Here is a 19,789-nt window from a genome sequence, read left to right on the forward strand (position 1 = left end):
CATCTCCTCCTGCCATGTCTATACACGTACATCGCTCGTGTATCTCTGGCTCTCCTCCTGCATCTCCTCCTCCCATGTCTATACACGTACATCGCTCGTATATCTCTGGCTCTCCTCCTGCATCTCCTCCTCCCATGTCTATACACGTACATCGCTCGTGTATCTCTGGCTCTCCTCCTGCATCTCCTCCTCCCATGTCTATACACGTACATCGCTCGTATATCTCTGGCTCTCCTCCTGCATCTCCTCCTCCCATGTCTATACACGTACATCGCTCGTGTATCTCTGGCTCTCCTCCTGCATCTCCTCCTCCCATGTCTATACACGTACATCGCTCGTGTATCTCTGGCTCTCCTCCTGCATCTCCTCCTCCCATGTCTATACACGTACATCGGTCGTGTATCTCTGGCTCTCCTCCTGCATCTCCTCCTCCCATTTCTATACATGTACATCGCTCGTGTATCTCTGGCTCTTCTCCTGCATCTCCTCCTCCCATGTCTATACACGTACATCGCCCGTGTATCTCTGGCTCTCCTCCTGCATCTCCTCCTCCCATGTCTATGCACGTACATCGCTTGTGTATCTCTGGCTCTCCTCCTGCATCTCCTCCTCCCATGTCTATACACGTACATCGTTCGTGTATCTCTGGCTCTCCTCCTGCATCTCCTCCTCCCATGTCTATACACGTACATCGCTCGTGTATCACTGGCTCTCCCATAGAAATGCATAGAGGGGGCAGTGTTGACCCTGCTTAGTGCACAAGAAGAGTTAGGGCGTTGTGCTAAAGATCGGAACCCAGTGGATCAGACACTTATTGCCTATCCTGTAGATAGGGGATAAGATGTAAAATTCCGGAATATCCCTTTAAACTGTGACCCGCCCCTAAGAGTAATATTGGTTTTCCAAAAGAAACTTAAAATAATTAAATCCTACAGGGTATATAATAAATAAAACTTCTCTATATAGGGATAATAAGGTGTCCCAGCACCTGCAGAATGCCATCATTAAACACTGGCCGGACTGAATTATAAAAGCTTCTCGAACATGTTTCACTGTACCAACTGCCTCATCAGGGATAGTGAAGATTATAACCTTGCTGTCCCTGATGATGCTGTGGGATGGTTCAGTGAAACATATCGGAGAGGCATTGTTAGATGGTTTAAAATTCTGTCTGGGTGCTGTAGAATTTGATTACTTTATGTTTTTATTTTTATTATAACCCGGGACTCTAAAACACATAATAAAAGTTTAGACTAGTAAACAAAACAGTATTAAAGGGCCTGTCTGCGCATCACACATGTACATCGTGTAGTATGGTGCACTCACCTTCAGCAGGTAGATGGGGATGTTACTGAAATCCACTGGAAGCTTCAAAAGGAACCGAGCAGAAAACTCTCCGGTCTGTAAAAGAACAACAAGACAAGATCAGAAACGGCACCAAGCAAGTATAAGTGAAACCATTATGGGGAGGTGAAATGCGTTAGTGCTGCATCCCTGGAAAAGCTGTAATAGTGGCCATATTGGTTGTCACCTAGTTCTCCCACAAAACAACCGGATAAAGACTGTCAAGTACAGCGTTTCCCAAGCAGGGTGCCTCCAGCTGTTGAAAAACTACAATTCCCTGCATGCTAAGCAGCAGGTATCATGGTCTGGGCAGTGGATGGGAGACCAACAGCAATGCTCAGAGCAGTGTTTCCAAACCAGGGTACCTCCAGCTGTTGTAAAATTACAACTTCCAGCATGCTAAGCAGCAGGTATCATGGTCTGGGCAGTGGATGGGAGGCCAACAACAATGCTCAGAGCAGTGTTTCCAAACCAGGGTACCTCCAGCTGTTGTAAAATTACAACTTCCAGCATGCTAAGCAGCAGGTATCATGGTCTGGGCAGTGGATGGGAGACCAACAGCAATGCTCAGAGCAGTGTTTCCAAACCAGGGTACCTCCAGCTGTTGTAAAATTACAACTTCCAGCATGCTAAGCAGCAGGTATCATGGTCTGGGCAGTGGATGGGAGGCCAACAACAATGCTCAGAGCAGTGTTTCCAAACCAGGGTACCTCCAGCTGTTGTAAAATTACAACTTCCAGGATGCTAAGCAGCAGGTATCATGGTCTGCGCAGTGGATGGGAGACCAACAACAATGCGCAGAGCAGTGCTTCCTAACTAGAGTGTCTAAGGCTTTTGCAAATCTACAACTCCCAGCATGGCCGGACAGCCTTCGGCTGTCCAGACATGCTGGGAGTTGTAGTTTTGCAACAGCTGGAAGCGCCCTTGTTGGGAAACACTGATGACTTACTCAAGCTCCCATTGGCTATATTTAGATATTCATCGATAACTCCACAATATATAATATAAATAAAATCTAAAATAAATAAATATATAAATACACACACACATATATATATTATATATACACATATAAATTGCTAATAAACTAAAAATAAAATTTCATTGTTAAAAAGGAGCAGATTTTTAAAGCATTACTTTTTTTTTGTTTGTTTTATCTGAAAGTGTACCTGTCACTTTAAAAAAACTTCAGACATTTCAAAAAAATTTTGATCAGTCTGGGTCTGAATATTCAGACCTCGACCAGCCAAAACTTTTATAATGTGTCAAGTTTGTCTTTAAAATGACAGTGCAAGCTTAAATATAAATGTTCTGCTATGAAGTTAAAGGAGTACTCCATCGTTAGACCTGTCTGATTGTGGGGGTCCGGCCGCTGGGGTGCCCCGTGATCTCTGCAGCGGCACCCCAGTCATCCGATGCACGGAGCGAACTCCGCTCCGTGCCGGATGACTGGCACAGACAGACACCACACCCCCTCATACACATGTATGGAGGGGCATGGCATGAAGTAACAATCACGAAAGCGACAGGCTTCCGTAACCCCGTAACCATAACATCGCAGCGCAGGCCTGTCTATGGGCGGAGTACCCCTTTAAAGCTTTGGGGCAGATTTGACACTGCAGATTCTTCTGCAGCAGTGCTTCAGACATTCTGCAGAAGAAAATCTACTGTATTTATGACCAATGTGAAAGCAGACTTAACCCCTTAAGGACAAATGGATTTTTCATTTTTGCACTTTCGTATTTTCCTCCTCGCCTTCTAATAGCCATAACGCTTTCAATTTTCCACCTACAGACCCATATGAATTTGCGCCAATAATTGTACTTTGTAATGAGATCACTTTAACACAAGATTTACTGTGAAAAAAAACAGACATGAATGGAGGGGGCATGGCGTGATGTCACGAGGTGGCATGGCGTTACATCATGTCTCCAATCCCGGAAACACAGAGGTTTTAGTTTATTTTTGTCTACCATATTTTATTTAAGGTGTACCTCACAGGAACGGATTGCAGTAACACATGTTTTGCTATACACATGTTTATTCCCTTTGTGGGTATTGGAACGAAACAAAAAAATGGAGGAAAAAAAGCAAATTGGACATAATGTCACCAAACTCCAAAAATGGTCTGGACAAAATTATTGGCACCCTTAACTTAATATTTGGTTGCACACCCTTTGGAAAAATAAGTGAAATCAGTGGCTTCCTATAACCATCAATAAGCTTCTTACACCTCTCAGCCGGAATGTTGGACCACTCTTCCTTTACAAACTGCTCCCGGTCTCTTATTGGAAGGCGCCTTTTCCCAACAGTAATTATAAGATGTCTCCACAGGTGATCAATGGGATTTAGATCTGGACTCATTGCTGACACTTCAGAACTCTCCAGCACTTTGTTGTCATCCATTTCTGGGGCTTTTTGACGTATGTTTGGGGTCATTGTCCTGCTGGAAGACCCAAGATCTCGGACACAAACCCAGCTTTCTGACACTGGGCTGTACAGTGCGACCCAAAATCCATTGGTAATCCTCAGATTTCATGATGTCTTGTACACATTCAAGGCCCCCAGTGCCAGAGGCAGCAAAACAACCCAAAACATCATTGACCTCCACCATATGTCACTGTAGGTACTGTGTTCTTTTCTTTGTAGGCCTCATTCCGTTTTCAGTAAACAGTAGAATGATTTGCTTTACCAAAAAGCTCTATCTTGGTCTCATCTGTCCACAAGACGTTTTCCCAGAAGGATTTTGGTTACTCAAGTTCATTTTGGCAAAATGTAGTCTTGCTTTTTCTGTCTCTGTGTCAGCAGTGGGGTCCTCCTGGGTCTCCTCCATAGTGGGGTCCTCCTGGGTCTCCTCCATAGTGGGGTCCTCCTGGGTCTCCTCCATAGTGGGGTCCTCCTGGGTCTCCTCCATAGTGGGGTCCTCCTGGGTCTCCTCCATAGTGGGGTCCTCCTGGGTCTCCTCCATAGTGGGGTCCTCCTGGGTCTCCTCCATAGTGGGGTCCTCCTGGGTCTCCTCCATAGTGGGGTCCTCCTGGGTCTCCTCCATAGTGGGGTCCTCCTGGGTCTCCTCCATAGTGGGGTCCTCCTGGGTCTCCTCCATAGTGGGGTCCTACTGGGTCTCCTCCATAGTGGGGTCCTCCTGGGTCTCCTCCATAGTGGGGTCCTCCTGGGTCTCCTCCATAGTGGGGTCCTCCTGGGTCTCCTCCATAGTGGGGTCCTCCTGGGTCTCCTCCATAGTGGGGTCCTCCTGGGTCTCCTCCATAGTGGGGTCCTCCTGGGTCTCCTCCATAGGGGGTCCTCCTGGGTCTCCTCCATAGTGGGGTCCTCCTGGGTCTACTCCATAGCGTTTCATTTCATTTATATGTTGATGGATAGTTCGCACTGACACTGATGGCCCCTGAGCCTGCAGAACCGCTTGTATATGTTTGGAACTTGTTTGGGGTTGCTTATCCACCATCCGGAGTATCCTGTGTTGACACCTTTCATCAGTTTTTCTCTTCCGTCCACACCCAGGGAGATTATCTACAGTGCCATGGGTTGCAAACTTCTTGATAATGTTGCGCACTGTGGACAAAGGCAAATCTAGATCTCTGGAGATGGACTTGTAACCTTGAGATTGTTGATATTATTCCACAATTATGGTTCTCAAGTCCTCAGACAGTTCTCTTCTCCTCTTTCTGTTGTCCATGCTTAGTGTGACACACACAGACACACAATGCAAAGACTAAGTGAACTTCTCTCCTTTTTATCTGCTTTCAGGTGTGATTTTTATATTGCCCACACCTGTTCCTTGCCCCAGGTGAGTGTAATGGAGCATCACATGCTTGAAACAATCTCATTTTCAATCAATTTTCAACAATCAATTATAAAAGGGGCCAATAATTTTGTCCAGACCATTTTTGGAGTTTGGTGACATTATGTCCAATTTACTATTTTTCCTCCTTTTTTGGTTTAGTTCCAATACACACAAAGGGAATAAACATGTGTATAGCAAAACATGTTACTGCAATCGTTTTCTGTGAGAAATACTTCATTTTCTAGAAAAATATCAGGGGTGCCAACATTTACGGCCATGACTGTATATATATTTGTAATCGGGATCGACCAATTATTGGTTTGGCCGATATTCACGATTTTGGACGTTATCGGTATCGGCAATTACCTTGCCGATAATGCCCCACCCCCACCCGGCCAGAGACCGCCGCCGCCCCATTGTCTCCCCCATCCCTGGTTTCATAATTACCTGTTCCCGGGGTCCGCGCTACTTCTGGCTCCTGCGGCGTCCTGCGCTATTGCTGTGCGCTGCGCAATGACGAGTGACGTCTTCAACGCAACGTCACCGTGACAGCTCAGGATGCCGCCGGAGCCAGAAGTAGCGCGGACCCCGGTAACAGGTAATTATAAAACAATGGGGCAGCAGCGGTGGCAGGGAGAGAGAAGCAGGCGGCAGTGGTCTCTGGCCAAAGGATAGGCAGGGGGGGGCCGCGGCGGTGGTGGTTGGACTCAGGAGGACCCCAGGACAGGCAGGGGGAGAGAAGCGGATGGCGGCGGTACTCTCTTGCCTGCAAAAGCTGCTGCAGTTCATTGATATAAAGCGCTCGCTGCATCGCTTCTGGGAGAAGAAATAGCCGATAACTTATACCGGAAAATCGGTATAAGTTATCGGCTATCGGCCTGAAAGTTCACAGATAATCGGTATAGGCAATAAAAAAATCAATATCGGTCGATCCCTAATTTGTAATATACGTCCTCAGTGCACAGAGCCCTGCTTGTCCACAGTGCTGTCCTGTTATGATTATTAGGGAAGGGGCTTATTCACATTTATTAACCTTTCCCCCTTTCCCCACTTTCTTCACTATATTTACATGTAATCTTTAGATTGCATACACTGAACAATGATGTCCCATAGCACATCACTGATCAGTGTTATTGGCGCTCCATTACTACTGACTACCATGGCTTCCTGCAGCACTGGAGCACCGATCGGAGGACAGGGAATCAGGTAAAAGACTTTCCTTCATCCTAACAGCTGATCGGGACCACAGTGCTCTCTTCTGCCACCTCTGTCCATGTTAGGAATTGTCCAGAGCAGGAGAGGTTTGCTATGGGGATTTGATCTGGATAGTTCCTGACATGGAAGTGGCAGCAGAGAGCACTGCCGGGAGTTGGGCGTGAAAACTTTCTGGGAAAGGGTCTGAAAACGTTCCAAATATACGGTATATATATCAGATTCCGGACGTTCATGCTGAATGCTACAGGAGTAACATTGCACGATTCAAACCTAATGATAGACTGTAACCAATGGGTTAACCTTACATATAGCGTTAAATTTTCCTACAGCACCCCCGCAGGAGAAATAAAGCATTACATGCTGCAGTGTGATCAACTTTAAAGGGGTATTCCAGGAAAAAACTATTTTTTTCATATCAACTGGCTCCAGAAAGTTAAACAGATTTATAAATGACTTCTATTAAAAAACCTTAATCCTTCCTGTACTTATCAGCTGCTGAAGTTGAGTTGTTCTTTCCTGTTGGACCACAGTGCTCTCTGCTGACATCTCTGTTCATGTCAGGAACTGTCAAGAGCAGGATGGGTTTGCTATAGGGATTTGCTCCTATTCTGGACAGATTCTGAGACAGACAGAGGTCAGGAGAGAGCACTGTTGTCAGACAGACAAGAACAACTCAACTTCAGCAGCTGATAAGTACTGGAAGGGTGAAGATTTATTAATAGAAGTAATTTACAAATCTGTTTAAAAGGGGTATTCCAGGGGGGAAAAAAAACTTTTTTTTTTTTATATATATATATATCTCAACTGGCTCCAGAAAGTTAAACAGATTTATAAATTACTTTTATAAAAAAAATCTTAATCCTTCCAATAATTATCAGCTGCTGAAGTTGAGTTCTTCTTTTTTGTCTGAAAACAGTGCTGTCTTTTGACACTTCTGTCTGTCTCAGGAACTTCACGGAGTAGAAGAGGTTTGCTATGGGGATTTGCTTCTACTCTGGACAGTTCCCGAGACACGTGTCATCAGAGAGGATTTAGACAGAAAAGAACAACTCAACTTCAGAAGCTCATAAGTACTGTAAGGATTAAGATTTTTTTTTTTTATAGAAGTAATTTACAAATCTGGAGCCAGTTGATATATAAAAAAAGTTTTTTTTCCTCGATAACCCCTTTAACTTTATGGAGCCAGTTAATATGAAAATAATAGTTTTTCCCTGGAATACCCCTTTAAAGTCACCCTTTGCTTTGAAGTGGAGGTTCCTAATGAAGAGCCAACGAATAAACCAGTGTTTCCCAACCAGTCCGGGCATGCTGGGAGTTGTAGTTTTGCAACAGCTGGAGGCGCCCTGGATAGGAAACACCTCCCTAATCTATGGATAATTGATAACTATAAGAAATGATAATAAGCTTCATACACCCCCACATTAGAAAAATCCTAACAGAGAATATATAGTCCTATAATAACAGGGTTTCCTAATCACATGATGTCAGAGGAGCTGCAGACCAGGAAGCTACATGTGCCGCGCGTCCCATCATGCACTGCAGAGCACATCCCAGAACATGATGTACACACGTGAGATGAGGAAATTACTTCCTTACTACAAACGTAATAAAGAAAGGTTCTGGGGAAACCCCACAAAAGACCAGACACTTCCTGCCATCACCTCCGCTCTGTGACGTCCTCAGCATTTACTAACAATATCATTGGAAAGTCTTCACACCCCTTCGCTTTCATTACGGTGCTTCTTGTGCTAAAATTATACAAAATCCATTCCCCCCCCCCCCCCCATCAGTCTGCACTTAATCCCCCCATAATGAAAAAGAGATCAACGAATGTTACAAATCTTCTCTAATCTCATGTATTGAAAAGGAACAAATCTTTGGAGCTCGGCCATAGTGACCATTGGGTTTTTGGTCTCCTCTCAAGACCAAGACCCTTCTATCCCCAATTACTTAGTTTTCTAAGGAAGAGTCCTGGTTGTTCCTTCTTCTCCCATGTAAGAATTATGGAGGCCACTGAGCTCCCGGGAACTTTCAGCGCAGCAGAAATTTCTTTCTGGCATTTCTAGGTCAAATCAGGAAATACTCAAATTGACAATCAATGAGCATGAATAAACATGACGTCAGTCATGTGACCACCAAGCCCGGGTCTACACGGGGCCCATAAGTGGCTTTGGTTTCTGGAGGACTGGAACTGTCCACATATTACGTGGTTGGACATCCATGTGAATTGATACCAGATGACATAAACCCTGTGCAGATAATCAGACAGAGCGCCCCCTGCAGGTGACAGATAGTAGTATAATAGATAGTAATATAATGCGCAGCAGAGGACACCTACAACCATCTTCACATCATTTACATTCCTATTACCCAATTGTTCTTCTTCCCGGCGTAGATCTCCATGTTCTCCCCGTACTGCGGCTCCTCCAGCAGAGTCTGATACTCGAACATGAGACGCGAGCTCTCGTTCAGGCGGCTACACTGGTACTGGTGATACTGCTGGACCAGCTCCTTAACTACCTGTAGGAGGCACTCCGGGTCCGAGGGGTCCCACTCCGCCAGACTCTAGAACCAGAAATACAGTATGTTACAGGTCAACAATAGATACAATATATACAAAATACTCTAATACACAGTCTACAAGAGAAGACTACAGAGAGTCACCTAGAGCCAGAAGTATTATAGTAGTTATATTCTTGTATATAGGAGCAGTATTATAGTAGTTATATTCTTGTATACAGGAGCAGTATTATAGTGGTTATATTCTTGTATATAGGAGCAGTATTATAGTAGTTATATTCTTGTATATAGGAGCAGTATTATAGTAGTTATATTCATGTATATAGGAGCAGTATTATAGTAGTTATATTCTTGTATATAGGAGGCAGTATTATAGTAGTTATATTCTTGTATATAGTAGGCAGTATTATAGTAGTTATATTCTTGTATATAGGAGGCAGTATTATAGTAGTTATATTCTTGTATATAGGCGCAGTATTATAATAGTTATATTCTTGTATATAGGAGCAGTATTATAGTAGTTATATTCTTGTATATAGGAGCAGTATTATAGTAGTTATATTCTTGTATATATAGGAGCAGTATTATAGTAGTTATATTCTTGTATATAGGGGCAGTATTATAGTAGTTATATTCTTGTATATAGGGGCAGTATTATAGTAGTTATATTCTTGTATATAGGAGGCAGTATTATAGTAGTTATATTCTTGTATATAGGAGCAGTATTATAGTAGTTATATTCTTGTATATAGGAGCAATATTATAGTAGTTATATTCTTGTATATAGAAGGCAGTATTATAGTAGTTATGTTCTTGTATATAGGCGCAGTATTATAATAGTTATATTCTTGTATATAGGAGCAGTATTATAGTAGTTATATTCTTGTATATAGGAGCAGTATTATAGTAGTTATATTCTTGTATACAGGAGCAGTATTATAGTAGTTATATTCTTGTATATAGGAGAAGTATTATAGTAGTTATATTCTTGTATATAGGAACAGTATTATAGTAGTTATATTCTTGTATATAGGAGCAGTATTATAGTAGTTATATTCTTGTATATAGGAGCAGTATTATAGTAGTTATATTCTTGTATATTGGAGGTAGTATTATAGTAGTTATATTCTTGTATATAGGAGCAGTATTATAGTAGTTATATTCTTGTATATAGGAGCAGTATTATAGTAGTTCTATTCTTGTATATAGGAGCAGTATTATAGTAGTTACATTCTTGTATATAGGAGCAGTATTATAGTAGTTATATTCTTGTATATAGGAACAGTATTATAGTAGTTATATTCTTGTATATAGGAGCAGTATTATAGTAGTTATATTCTTGTATATAGGAACAGTATTATAGTAGTTATATTCTTGTATATTGGAGCAGTATTATAGTAGTTATATTCTTGTACATAGGAGCAGTATTATAGTAGTTATATTCCTGTATATAGGAGCAGTATTATAGTAGTTATATTCCTGTATATAGGAGCAGTATTATAGTAGTTATATTCCTGTATATAGGAGCAGTATTATAGTAGTTATATTCCTGTATATAGGAGCAGTATTATAGTAGTTATATTCTTGTATATAGGAGCAGTATTATAGTAGTTATATTCTTGTATATAGGAGCAGTATTATAGTAGATATATTCTTGTATATAGGAGCAGTATTATAGTAGATATATTCTTGTATATAGGAGCAGTATTATAGTAGTTATATTCTTGTATATAGGAGCAGTATTATAGTAGATATATTCTTGTATATAGGAGCAGTATTATAGTAGTTATATTCTTGTATATAGGAGCAGTATTATAGTAGTTATATTCTTGTATATAGGAGGCGGTATTATAGTAGATATATTCTTGTATATAGGAGCAGTATTATAGTAGTTATATCCTTGTATATAGGAGCAGTATTATAGTAGTTATATTCTTGTATATAGGAGCAGTATTATAGTAGTTATATCCTTGTATATAGGAGCAGTATTATAGTAGTTATATTCTTGTATATAGGAGCAGTATTATAGTAGTTATATTCTTGTATATAGGAAGCAGTATTATAGTAGTTATATTCTTTTATATAGGAGCAGTATTATAGTAGTTATATTCTTGTATATAGGAGCAGTATTATAGTAGTTATATTCTTGTATATAGGAGCAGTATTATATTAGTTATATTCTTGTATATAGGGGCAGTATTATAGTAGATATATTCTTGTATATAGGAAGCAGTATTATAGTAGTTATATTCTTGTATATAGGAGCAGTATTATAGTAGTTATATTCTTGTATATAGGAGCAGTATTATAGTAGTTATATTCTTGTATATAGGAGCAGTATTATAGTAGATATATTCTTGTATATAGGAGCAGTATTATAGTAATTATATTCTTGTATATAGGTGCAGTATTATAGTTGTTATATTCTTGTATATAGGAGCAGTATTATAGTAGTTATATTCTTGTATATAGGAGCAGTATTATAGTAGTTATATTCTTGTATATAGGAGCAGTATTATAGTAGTTATATTCTTGTATATAGGAGCAGTATTATAGTAGTTATATTCTTGTATATAGGAGCAGTATTATAGTAGTTATATTCTTGTATATAGGAGCAGTATTATAGTAGTTATATTCTTGTATATAGGAGCAGTATTATAGTAAATATATTTTCTGCTGTGAATACCATTACATCTCATAAACTCTTGTCCAGTGGGAGCAGTGATGTTTCTCCATCAGCCATAATAACTACAATACTATGTGACAAGTCAATTACTTTTGTAAAGCAGATATTTGCTCCCAGCAGTATTACAGTATTACTCCGCAGGGGGGAGAATGAGCACAGAATAAATCTCGTCAGAAGATAATATGAAGCCTGCGCTCCCTCCTGAGGTATGATGGAAAGTCTATTTCATTAGATGTCTTATGATGTAGCTGAAAATAATAGTGGATGGAAATACACAAGATGATGATAAGATTTGCTGAGTGATATCGATGATGATGATGATGATGACCGGGGTGGATGGTGCGGAGAGGAGCGAGTGGGTCACACGTCGGGGGTGTATTGCATAGAACGGCTGGAATGTATTGAAGAATGGCAAACTCTCTGTTCCATGCAGTCAGATGATAAAAGTGCCATTTCCTGCAGCCGGGGACGCGCACGTCACTGTGACATCTATCTATTTGTAGTAGTGCCGCTTGTGTTCTGGTAAGTGCTATCACAATTACACAAGGGGTGAGTCACCCCGCGGTGATGTCATCGGCACATGAGTCACCGGCCGGAGGATCATTAACCCCACACATGACGACATCACATCACCGAGATCTTATATGTACATTCAATAAGGACAGCGGCTGGTTTCATCACTTAAAGGGGTACTCCGCTGCTCAGCGTTTGGAACAAACTGATCCGAACGCTGGAGTCGGGAGCTCGTGACGTCATAGCCCCGCCCCCTACTGACATCAGGCCCCACCCCCTCAATGCAAGTCTATGGGAGGGGGCGTGACGGCTGTCACGCCCCCTCCCATGGACTTGCATTGAGGGGGTGGGGCGTGACATCCTGATGGGGCGGGGCTATTACATCACGAGTTCCCTGCACCGGCTCCAGCGTTCAGAACAGTTTGGAGCAGGAAAAAAACATATCCCTCACCCGCAGGATCTCGTGTATGGGGCCCCGACTCTGCTCCTGTAATGACGTGTCGCACCCTGCACGGAAGCTGGTCGAAACACGTCCCCTTCAATCATCTCTAAGGGAGAGGCGGAGACACACCAAACACTATGTCTCCGCCTCTACCATAGGGATGAATGGAGGGGGCATGATTCAACCAGCTTCCATGCTGGGTACGACACATACATTAGAGAAGCAGAGCTTTGGCCGAGCCAGGGCCCCTTACGGGAGACTCTCGGGGGTCTCAGCGGTCAGACCCAAACTTGATGCTCACCTAGTTCTGATCTTCGTAGGTCTGCCGCAGATCCCATTCTCCTCCGTGTGGTTCCGGTATCTTCTCTGTGCTTCCGATAACCAGCTGGTTCTAGGACCTTTCCGGCTCAGCCTATCAGTGGCCGCAGAAGTGTCATGTGTCGGGCCAGTAATTGGCTGAGCAGGAAGGTCCTGTAAGTCCAATAAGACATCAGACTGCATGGGGAAGAACAGAAACTGCGGCAGACTTACATGAGTGACAAGTGACATGTCACTCATAAAAACAAGAGTGAAACGCCGACGCGTTTCGAGCGGATGCTCTTAGTCATGGACTGAGAGCCATGACTAAGAGCATCCGCTCAAAACGCGTCGGCGTTTCACTCTTGTTTTTATGAGCGACATGTCACTTGGCACCAACGTGGCTACCAGCTTTTAACATGTTCTATTAAACGTTAAGTTTTACTTATTTTTTCTCCAACGGGAGCTGGATTTTCTTTTTCTGCTTTCTGTGACTGTGAGGAGAGGCGGCTCCTATCATCCGTGCTACAATGTGCGGTGTCTACTGAATGAGAAGACTGTGGTGAGCTGATCTTTTTTCCTTCCAGACTTACAGGAGACCGAGGCTAGGTGAGCATCAGGTTTATTAAGGTTTCCCCTGTGCCCCGGTACAACATTAACCCCTTAAGGACTCAGCCCATTTTGGCCTTAAGGACTCAGACAATTTAATTTTTACGTTTTCATTTTTTCCTCCTCGCCTTCTAAAAATCATAACTCTTTTATATTTTCATCCACAGACTAGTATGAGGGCTTGTTTTTTGCGCGACCAGTTGTCCTTTGTAATGACATCACTCATTATATCATAAAATGTATGGCGCAACCAAAAAACACTATTTTTGTGGGGAAATTAAAACGAAAAACGCAATTTTGCTAATTTTGGAAGGTTTTGTTTTCACGCCGTACAATTTATGGAAAAAATGACATGTGTTCTTTATTCTGAGGGTCAATACGATTAAAATGATACCCATTATTATATACTTTTATATTATTGTTGCGCTTAAAAAAAATCACAAACTTTTTAACCAAATTAGTACATTTATAATCCCTTTATTTTGATGACCTCTAACTTTTTTATTTTTCCGTATAAGTGGCGGTATGGGGGCTCATTTTTTGCGCCATGATCTGTACTTTTTTTTGATACCACATTTGCATATAAAAAACTTTTAATACATTTTTTATAATTTTTTTTTAAATAAAATGTATTAAAAAAGTAGGAATTTTGGACTTTTTTATTTTTTTTTCGTTCACGCCGTTCACCGTACGGGATCATTAACATTTTATTTTAATAGTTCGGACATTTACGCACGCGGCAATACCAAATATGTCTATAAAAAAAGTTTTTTACGCTTTTTGGGGGTAAAATAGGAAAAAACGGACGTTTTACTTTTTTATTGGGGGAGGGGATTTTTCACTTTTTTTTTACTTTTACATTTTTTTTTTACACTTGAATAGTCCCCATAGGGGACTATTCATAGCAATACCATGATTGCTAATACTGATCTGTTCTATGTATAGGACATAGAACAGATCAGTATTATCGGTCATCTCCTGCTCTGGTCTGCTCGATCACAGACCAGAGCAGGAGACGCCGGGAGCCGCACGGAGGAAGGAGAGGGGACCTCCGTGCGGCGTTATGAATGATCGGATCCCCGCAGCAGTGCTGCGGGCGATCCGATCGTTCATTTAAATCGCGAACTGCCGCAGATGCCGGGATCTGTATTGATCCCGGCACCTGAGGGGTTAATGGCGGACGCCCGCGAGATCGCGGGCGTCGGGCATTGCCGGCGGGTCCCTGGCTGCGATCAGCAGCCGGGATCAGCCGCGCATGACACGGGCATCGCTCCGATGCCCGCGGTTATGCTTAGGACGTAAATGTACGTCCTGGTGCGTTAAGTACCACCTCACCAGGACGTACATTTACATCCTGCGTCCTTAAGGGGTTAAAGGGGTACTTCGGTGAAAAACTTTTTTTTTTTTAAATCAACTGGTGCCAGAAAGTTAAACAGATTTGTAAATTACTTCTATTAAAAAATCTTAATTCTTCCTGTACATATTACCTGCTGAATACTACAGTGGAAATTCTTTTCCGTTTGAAACACAGAGCTCTCTGCTGATATCATGATCACAGTGCTCTCTGCTGACATCTCTGTCCATTTTAGGAACTTCTCAGAGTAAAAGGAAATCCCCATAGCAAATATATGCTGCTCTGGACAGTTCCTAAAATGGGCAGGGATGTCAGCAGAGAGCATTGTGCTTATGATGTCAGCAGAGAGCTCTGTGTTTCAAAAAGAAAAGAATTTCCACTGTAGTATTAAGCAGCTAATAAGTACTGGAAGGATTAAGATTTTTTAATAGAAGTAATTTACAAATCTGTTTAACTTTCTGGCACCAGTTGATTTAAAAAAAAAAAAAAAAGTTTTTCACCGGAGTACCCCTTTAATGGGGGAGATGTGACATTGGGGTGGGGGATGAGACATAGGAGGAATAATACATGGGGGAGGAAATGACATGGAGCATGTGACAAGGGGGACGTGATAACAGGAGGAGTGTAACATGGGGGTGTGGACATGAAATAGGGGAGAGGTGACAAGGGGGTTATGTAAAAAGGGGGCTGTGGACATGAAATGGGGTAATGTGTAATTAGGGGATAAAAATTTAATTGTTGATTATGTCGCGATAGCATATCAATATCGCAATATTTACCTCCATAATTGCAGCCCTAATGGATATCCTGATAACCTCTGTAATGCTGGGCCAGCTCTGCAGAACGGGATTGGCCTGGCTAGCTTCTTCTCTATGCAATGGTCTGCTCAGTTTCTACTGAAATGTATTTGAGCTTTGATATGAAGAATAGTGCTCAGGGGTGTGGACATTAAAAAAAAACTACTTATCCAAGGCACTAAAACGGAGACCAATCTACTTGTCCCTCATGACGATCCACTTGGCCTGGTACATAAAATAATTTCAACCAAAATAGTCTGTAAATAAGGTCTTTATTAATAGAAACTTAATAGGCAGACCAGTATGTAACCCCATAAGGTGGATCAGGCCCCTGATAAGAAAGTCCCCCTTTAGGAAGGTATGTCCCTTCATCAGGATGGTCCGTCCCCTCATCAGGTAGGTAGGGCTCTCCTAGTAAGTAAATAGATAGATATGTCCCCCCCCCCCCCCTAGTTGGTGGGCTCCCCCAGTAGAAAGACAGATCCCCAGAAAGATATGTCCCCCATTAGGTAGAGTTCCCCCATATGTAGACAGGTCCGCAGATAGATATGACCCCCATCAGGTAGGGCTCTTCAATAGGTAGTCAGACCCCCAGATAGATATGACCCCCATCAGGTAGGGCTCTTCAGTAGGTAGTCAGACCCCCAGATAGATATGATCCCCATCAGGTAGGGCTCTTCAGTAGGTAGTCAGACCCCCAGATAGATATGATCCCCATCAGGTAGGGCTCTTCAGTAGGTAGTCAGACCCCCAGATAGATTTGATCCCATCAGGTAGGGCTCTTCAGTAGGTAGTCAGACCCCCAGATAGATATGACCCCCATCAGGTAGGGCTCTTCAATAGGTAGTCAGACCCCCAGATAGATATGATCCCCATCAGGTAGGGCTCCCCAATAGGTAGTCAGACCCCCAGATAGATATGACCCCCATCAGGTAGGGCTCTTCAGTAGGTAGTCAGACCCCCAGATAGATTTGATCCCATCAAGTAGGGCTCCCCAATAGGCAGTCAGACCCCAGATAGATATGACCCCCATCAGGTAGGGCTCCCCAGTAGGTAGTCAGACCCCCAGATAGATATGACCCCCATCAGGTAGGGCTCTTCAATAGGTAGTCAGACCCCCAGATAGATATGAGCCCCATCAGGTAGGGCTCCCCAATAGGTAGTCAGACCCCCAGATAGATATGACCCCCATCAGGTAGGGCTCTTCAATAGGTAGTCAGACCCCCAGATAGATTTGATCCCATCAGGTAGGGCTCCCCAATAGGTAGTCAGACCCCCAGATAGATATGACCCCCCATCAGGTAGGGCTCTTCAGTAGGTAGTCAGACCCCAAGATAGATATGACCCCCATCAGGTAGGGCTCCCCAATAGGTAGTCAGACCCCCAGATAGATATGACCCCCATCAGGTAGGGCTCCCCAATAGGTAGTCAGACCCCCAGATAGATATGACCCCCATCAGGTAGGGCTCCCCAATAGGTAGTCAGACCCCCAGATAGATATGACCCCCATCAGGTAGGGCTCTTCAGTAGGTAGTCAGACCCCCAGATAGATATGATCCCCATCAGGTAGGGCTCTACAGTAGGTAGTCAGACCCCAGATAGATATGACCCCCATCAGGTAGGGCTCCCCAATAGGTAGTCAGACCCCCAGATAGATATGACCCCATTCAGGTAGGGCTCCCCAATAGGTAGTCAGACCCCCAGATAGATATGATCCCATCAGGTAGGGCTCTTCAGTAGGTAGTCAGACCCCCAGATAGATATGACCCCATTCAGGTAGGGCTCCCCAATAGGTAGTCAGACCCCCAGATAGATATGACCCCCATCAGGTAGGGCTCTTCAGTAGGTAGTCAGACCCCAGATAGATATGATCCCCATCAGGTAGGGCTCCCAGTAGGTACACAGACCCCCAGATAGATATGACCCCCATCAGGTAGGGCTCCCCAATAGGTAGTCAGACCCCCAGATAGATATGACCCCCATCAGGTAGGGCTCCCCAATAGGTAGTCAGACCCCCAGATAGATATGACCCCCATCAGGTAGGGCTCCCCAATAGGTAGTCAGACCCCCAGATAGATATGACCCCCATCAGGTAGGGCTCTTCAGTAGGTAGTCAGACCCCAGATAGATATGATCCCCATCAGGTAGGGCTCCCCAATAGGTAGTCAGACCCCAGATAGATATGATCCCCATCAGGTAGGGCTCTTCAGTAGGTAGTTAGACCCCAGATAGATATGACCCCCATCAGGTAGGGCTCTTCAGTAGGTAGTCAGACCCCCAGATAGATATGACCCCCATCAGGTAGGGCTCTTCAGTAGGTAGTCAGACCCCAGATAGATATGATCCCCATCAGGTAGGGCTCCCCAATAGGTAGTCAGACCCCCAGATAGATATGACCCCCATCAGGTAGGGCTCCCCAATAGGTAGTCAGACCCCCAGATAGATATGATCCCCATAAGGTAGGGCTCTTCAGTAGGTAGTCAGACCCCCAGATAGATATGACCCCCATCAGGTAGGGCTCCCCAATAGGTAGTCAGACCCCCAGATAGATATGATCCCCATAAGGTAGGGCTCTTCAGTAGGTAGTCAGACCCCCAGATAGATATGATCCCCATAAGGTAGGGCTCTTCAGTAGGTAGTCAGACCCCCAGATAGATATGATCCCCATAAGATAGGGCTCTTCAGTAGGTAGTCAGACCCCCAGATAGATATGATCCCCATCAGGTAGGGCTCCCCAGTAGGTAGTCAGACCCCCAGATAGATATGATCCCCATCAGGTAGGGCTCTTCAGTAGGTAGTCAGACCCCCAGATAGATATGATGCCCATCAGGTAGGGCTCCCCAATAGGTAGTCAGACCCCCAGATAGATATGACCCCCATCAGGTAGGGCTCTTCAATAGGTAGTCAGACCCCCAGATAGATATGACCCCCATCAGGTAGGGCTCTTCAGTAGGTAGTCAGACCCCAGATAGATATGACCCCCATCAGGTAGGGCTCCCCAATAGGTAGTCAGACCCCCAGATAGATATGATCCCCATCAGGTAGGGCTCTTCAGTAGGTAGTCAGACCCCAGATAGATATGACCCCCATCAGGTAGGGCTCCCCAATAGGTAGTCAGACCCCCAGATAGATATGACCCCCATCAGGTAGGGCTCTTCAGTAGGTAGTCAGACCCCAGATTGATATGACCCCCATCAGGTAGGGCTCCCCAATAGGTAGTCAGACCCCCAGATAGATATGATCCCCATCAGGTAGGGCTCTTCAGTAGGTAGTCAGACCCCCAGATAGATATGATCCCCATCAGGTAGGGCTCCCCAGTAGGTAGTCAGACCCCCAGATAGAAATGATCCCCATCAGGTAGGGCTCTTCAGTAGGTAGTCAGACCCCAGATAGATATGACCCCCATCAGGTAGGGCTCTTCAGTAGGTAGTCAGACCCCCAGATAGATATGATGCCCATCAGGTAGGGCTCCCCAATAGGTAGTCAGACCCCCAGATAGATATGACCCCCATCAGGTAGGGCTCCCCAGTAGGTACACAGGCCCCCAGAGAGATATGAGCCCCATCAGGTAGGGCTCCCCAGTAGGTACACAGGCCCCCAGATAGATATGAGCCCCATCAGGTAGGGCTCCCCAATAGGTAGTCAGACCCCCAGATAGATATGACCCCCATCAGGTAGGGCTCCCCAATAGGTAGTCAGACCCCCAGATAGATATGATCCCCATCAGGTAGGGCTCTACAGTAGGTAGTCAGACCCCAGATAGATATGACCCCCATCAGGTAGGGCTCCCCAATAGGTAGTCAGACCCCCAGATAGATATGACCCCATTCAGGTAGGGCTCCCCAATAGGTAGTCAGACCCCCAGATAGATATGACCCCCATCAGGTAGGGCTCTTCAGTAGGTAGTCAGACCCCAGATAGATATGATCCCCATCAGGTAGGGCTCCCAGTAGGTACACAGGCCCCCAGATAGATATGAGCCCCATCAGGTAGGGCTCCCCAATAGGTAGTCAGACCCCCAGATAGATATGACCCCCATCAGGTAGGGCTCCCCAATAGGTAGTCAGACCCCCAGATAGATATGACCCCCATCAGGTAGGGCTCCCCAATAGGTAGTCAGACCCCCAGATAGATATGACCCCCATCAGGTAGGGCTCTTCAGTAGGTAGTCAGACCCCAGATAGATATGATCCCCATCAGGTAGGGCTCCCCA

At 44.0% G+C, this 19,789-nt stretch overlaps 1 protein-coding gene across 2 annotated transcripts in view; it reads right to left on the minus strand.

Moving 5' to 3' along the window:
* The window catches only part of BABAM2 (BRISC and BRCA1 A complex member 2), a 271,976-nt gene that overhangs the window by 210,232 nt on the left and 41,955 nt on the right, over nt 1-19,789 (minus strand). For both annotated transcript variants that reach the window (XM_056568576.1, XM_056568575.1), the window contains exons 5-6: nt 8,729-8,923; nt 1,327-1,401 (exon numbers count right to left, since the gene is read on the minus strand). In XM_056568576.1, coding sequence (XP_056424551.1) covers nt 1,327-1,401; nt 8,729-8,923 — 270 coding nt within the window. The remainder of the gene's footprint in view (nt 1-1,326; nt 1,402-8,728; nt 8,924-19,789) is intronic.

The sequence above is a fragment of the Hyla sarda genome, chromosome 3 (genome assembly GCF_029499605.1).
Source record: "Hyla sarda isolate aHylSar1 chromosome 3, aHylSar1.hap1, whole genome shotgun sequence".
Taxonomy (NCBI): Eukaryota; Metazoa; Chordata; class Amphibia; order Anura; family Hylidae; genus Hyla; species Hyla sarda.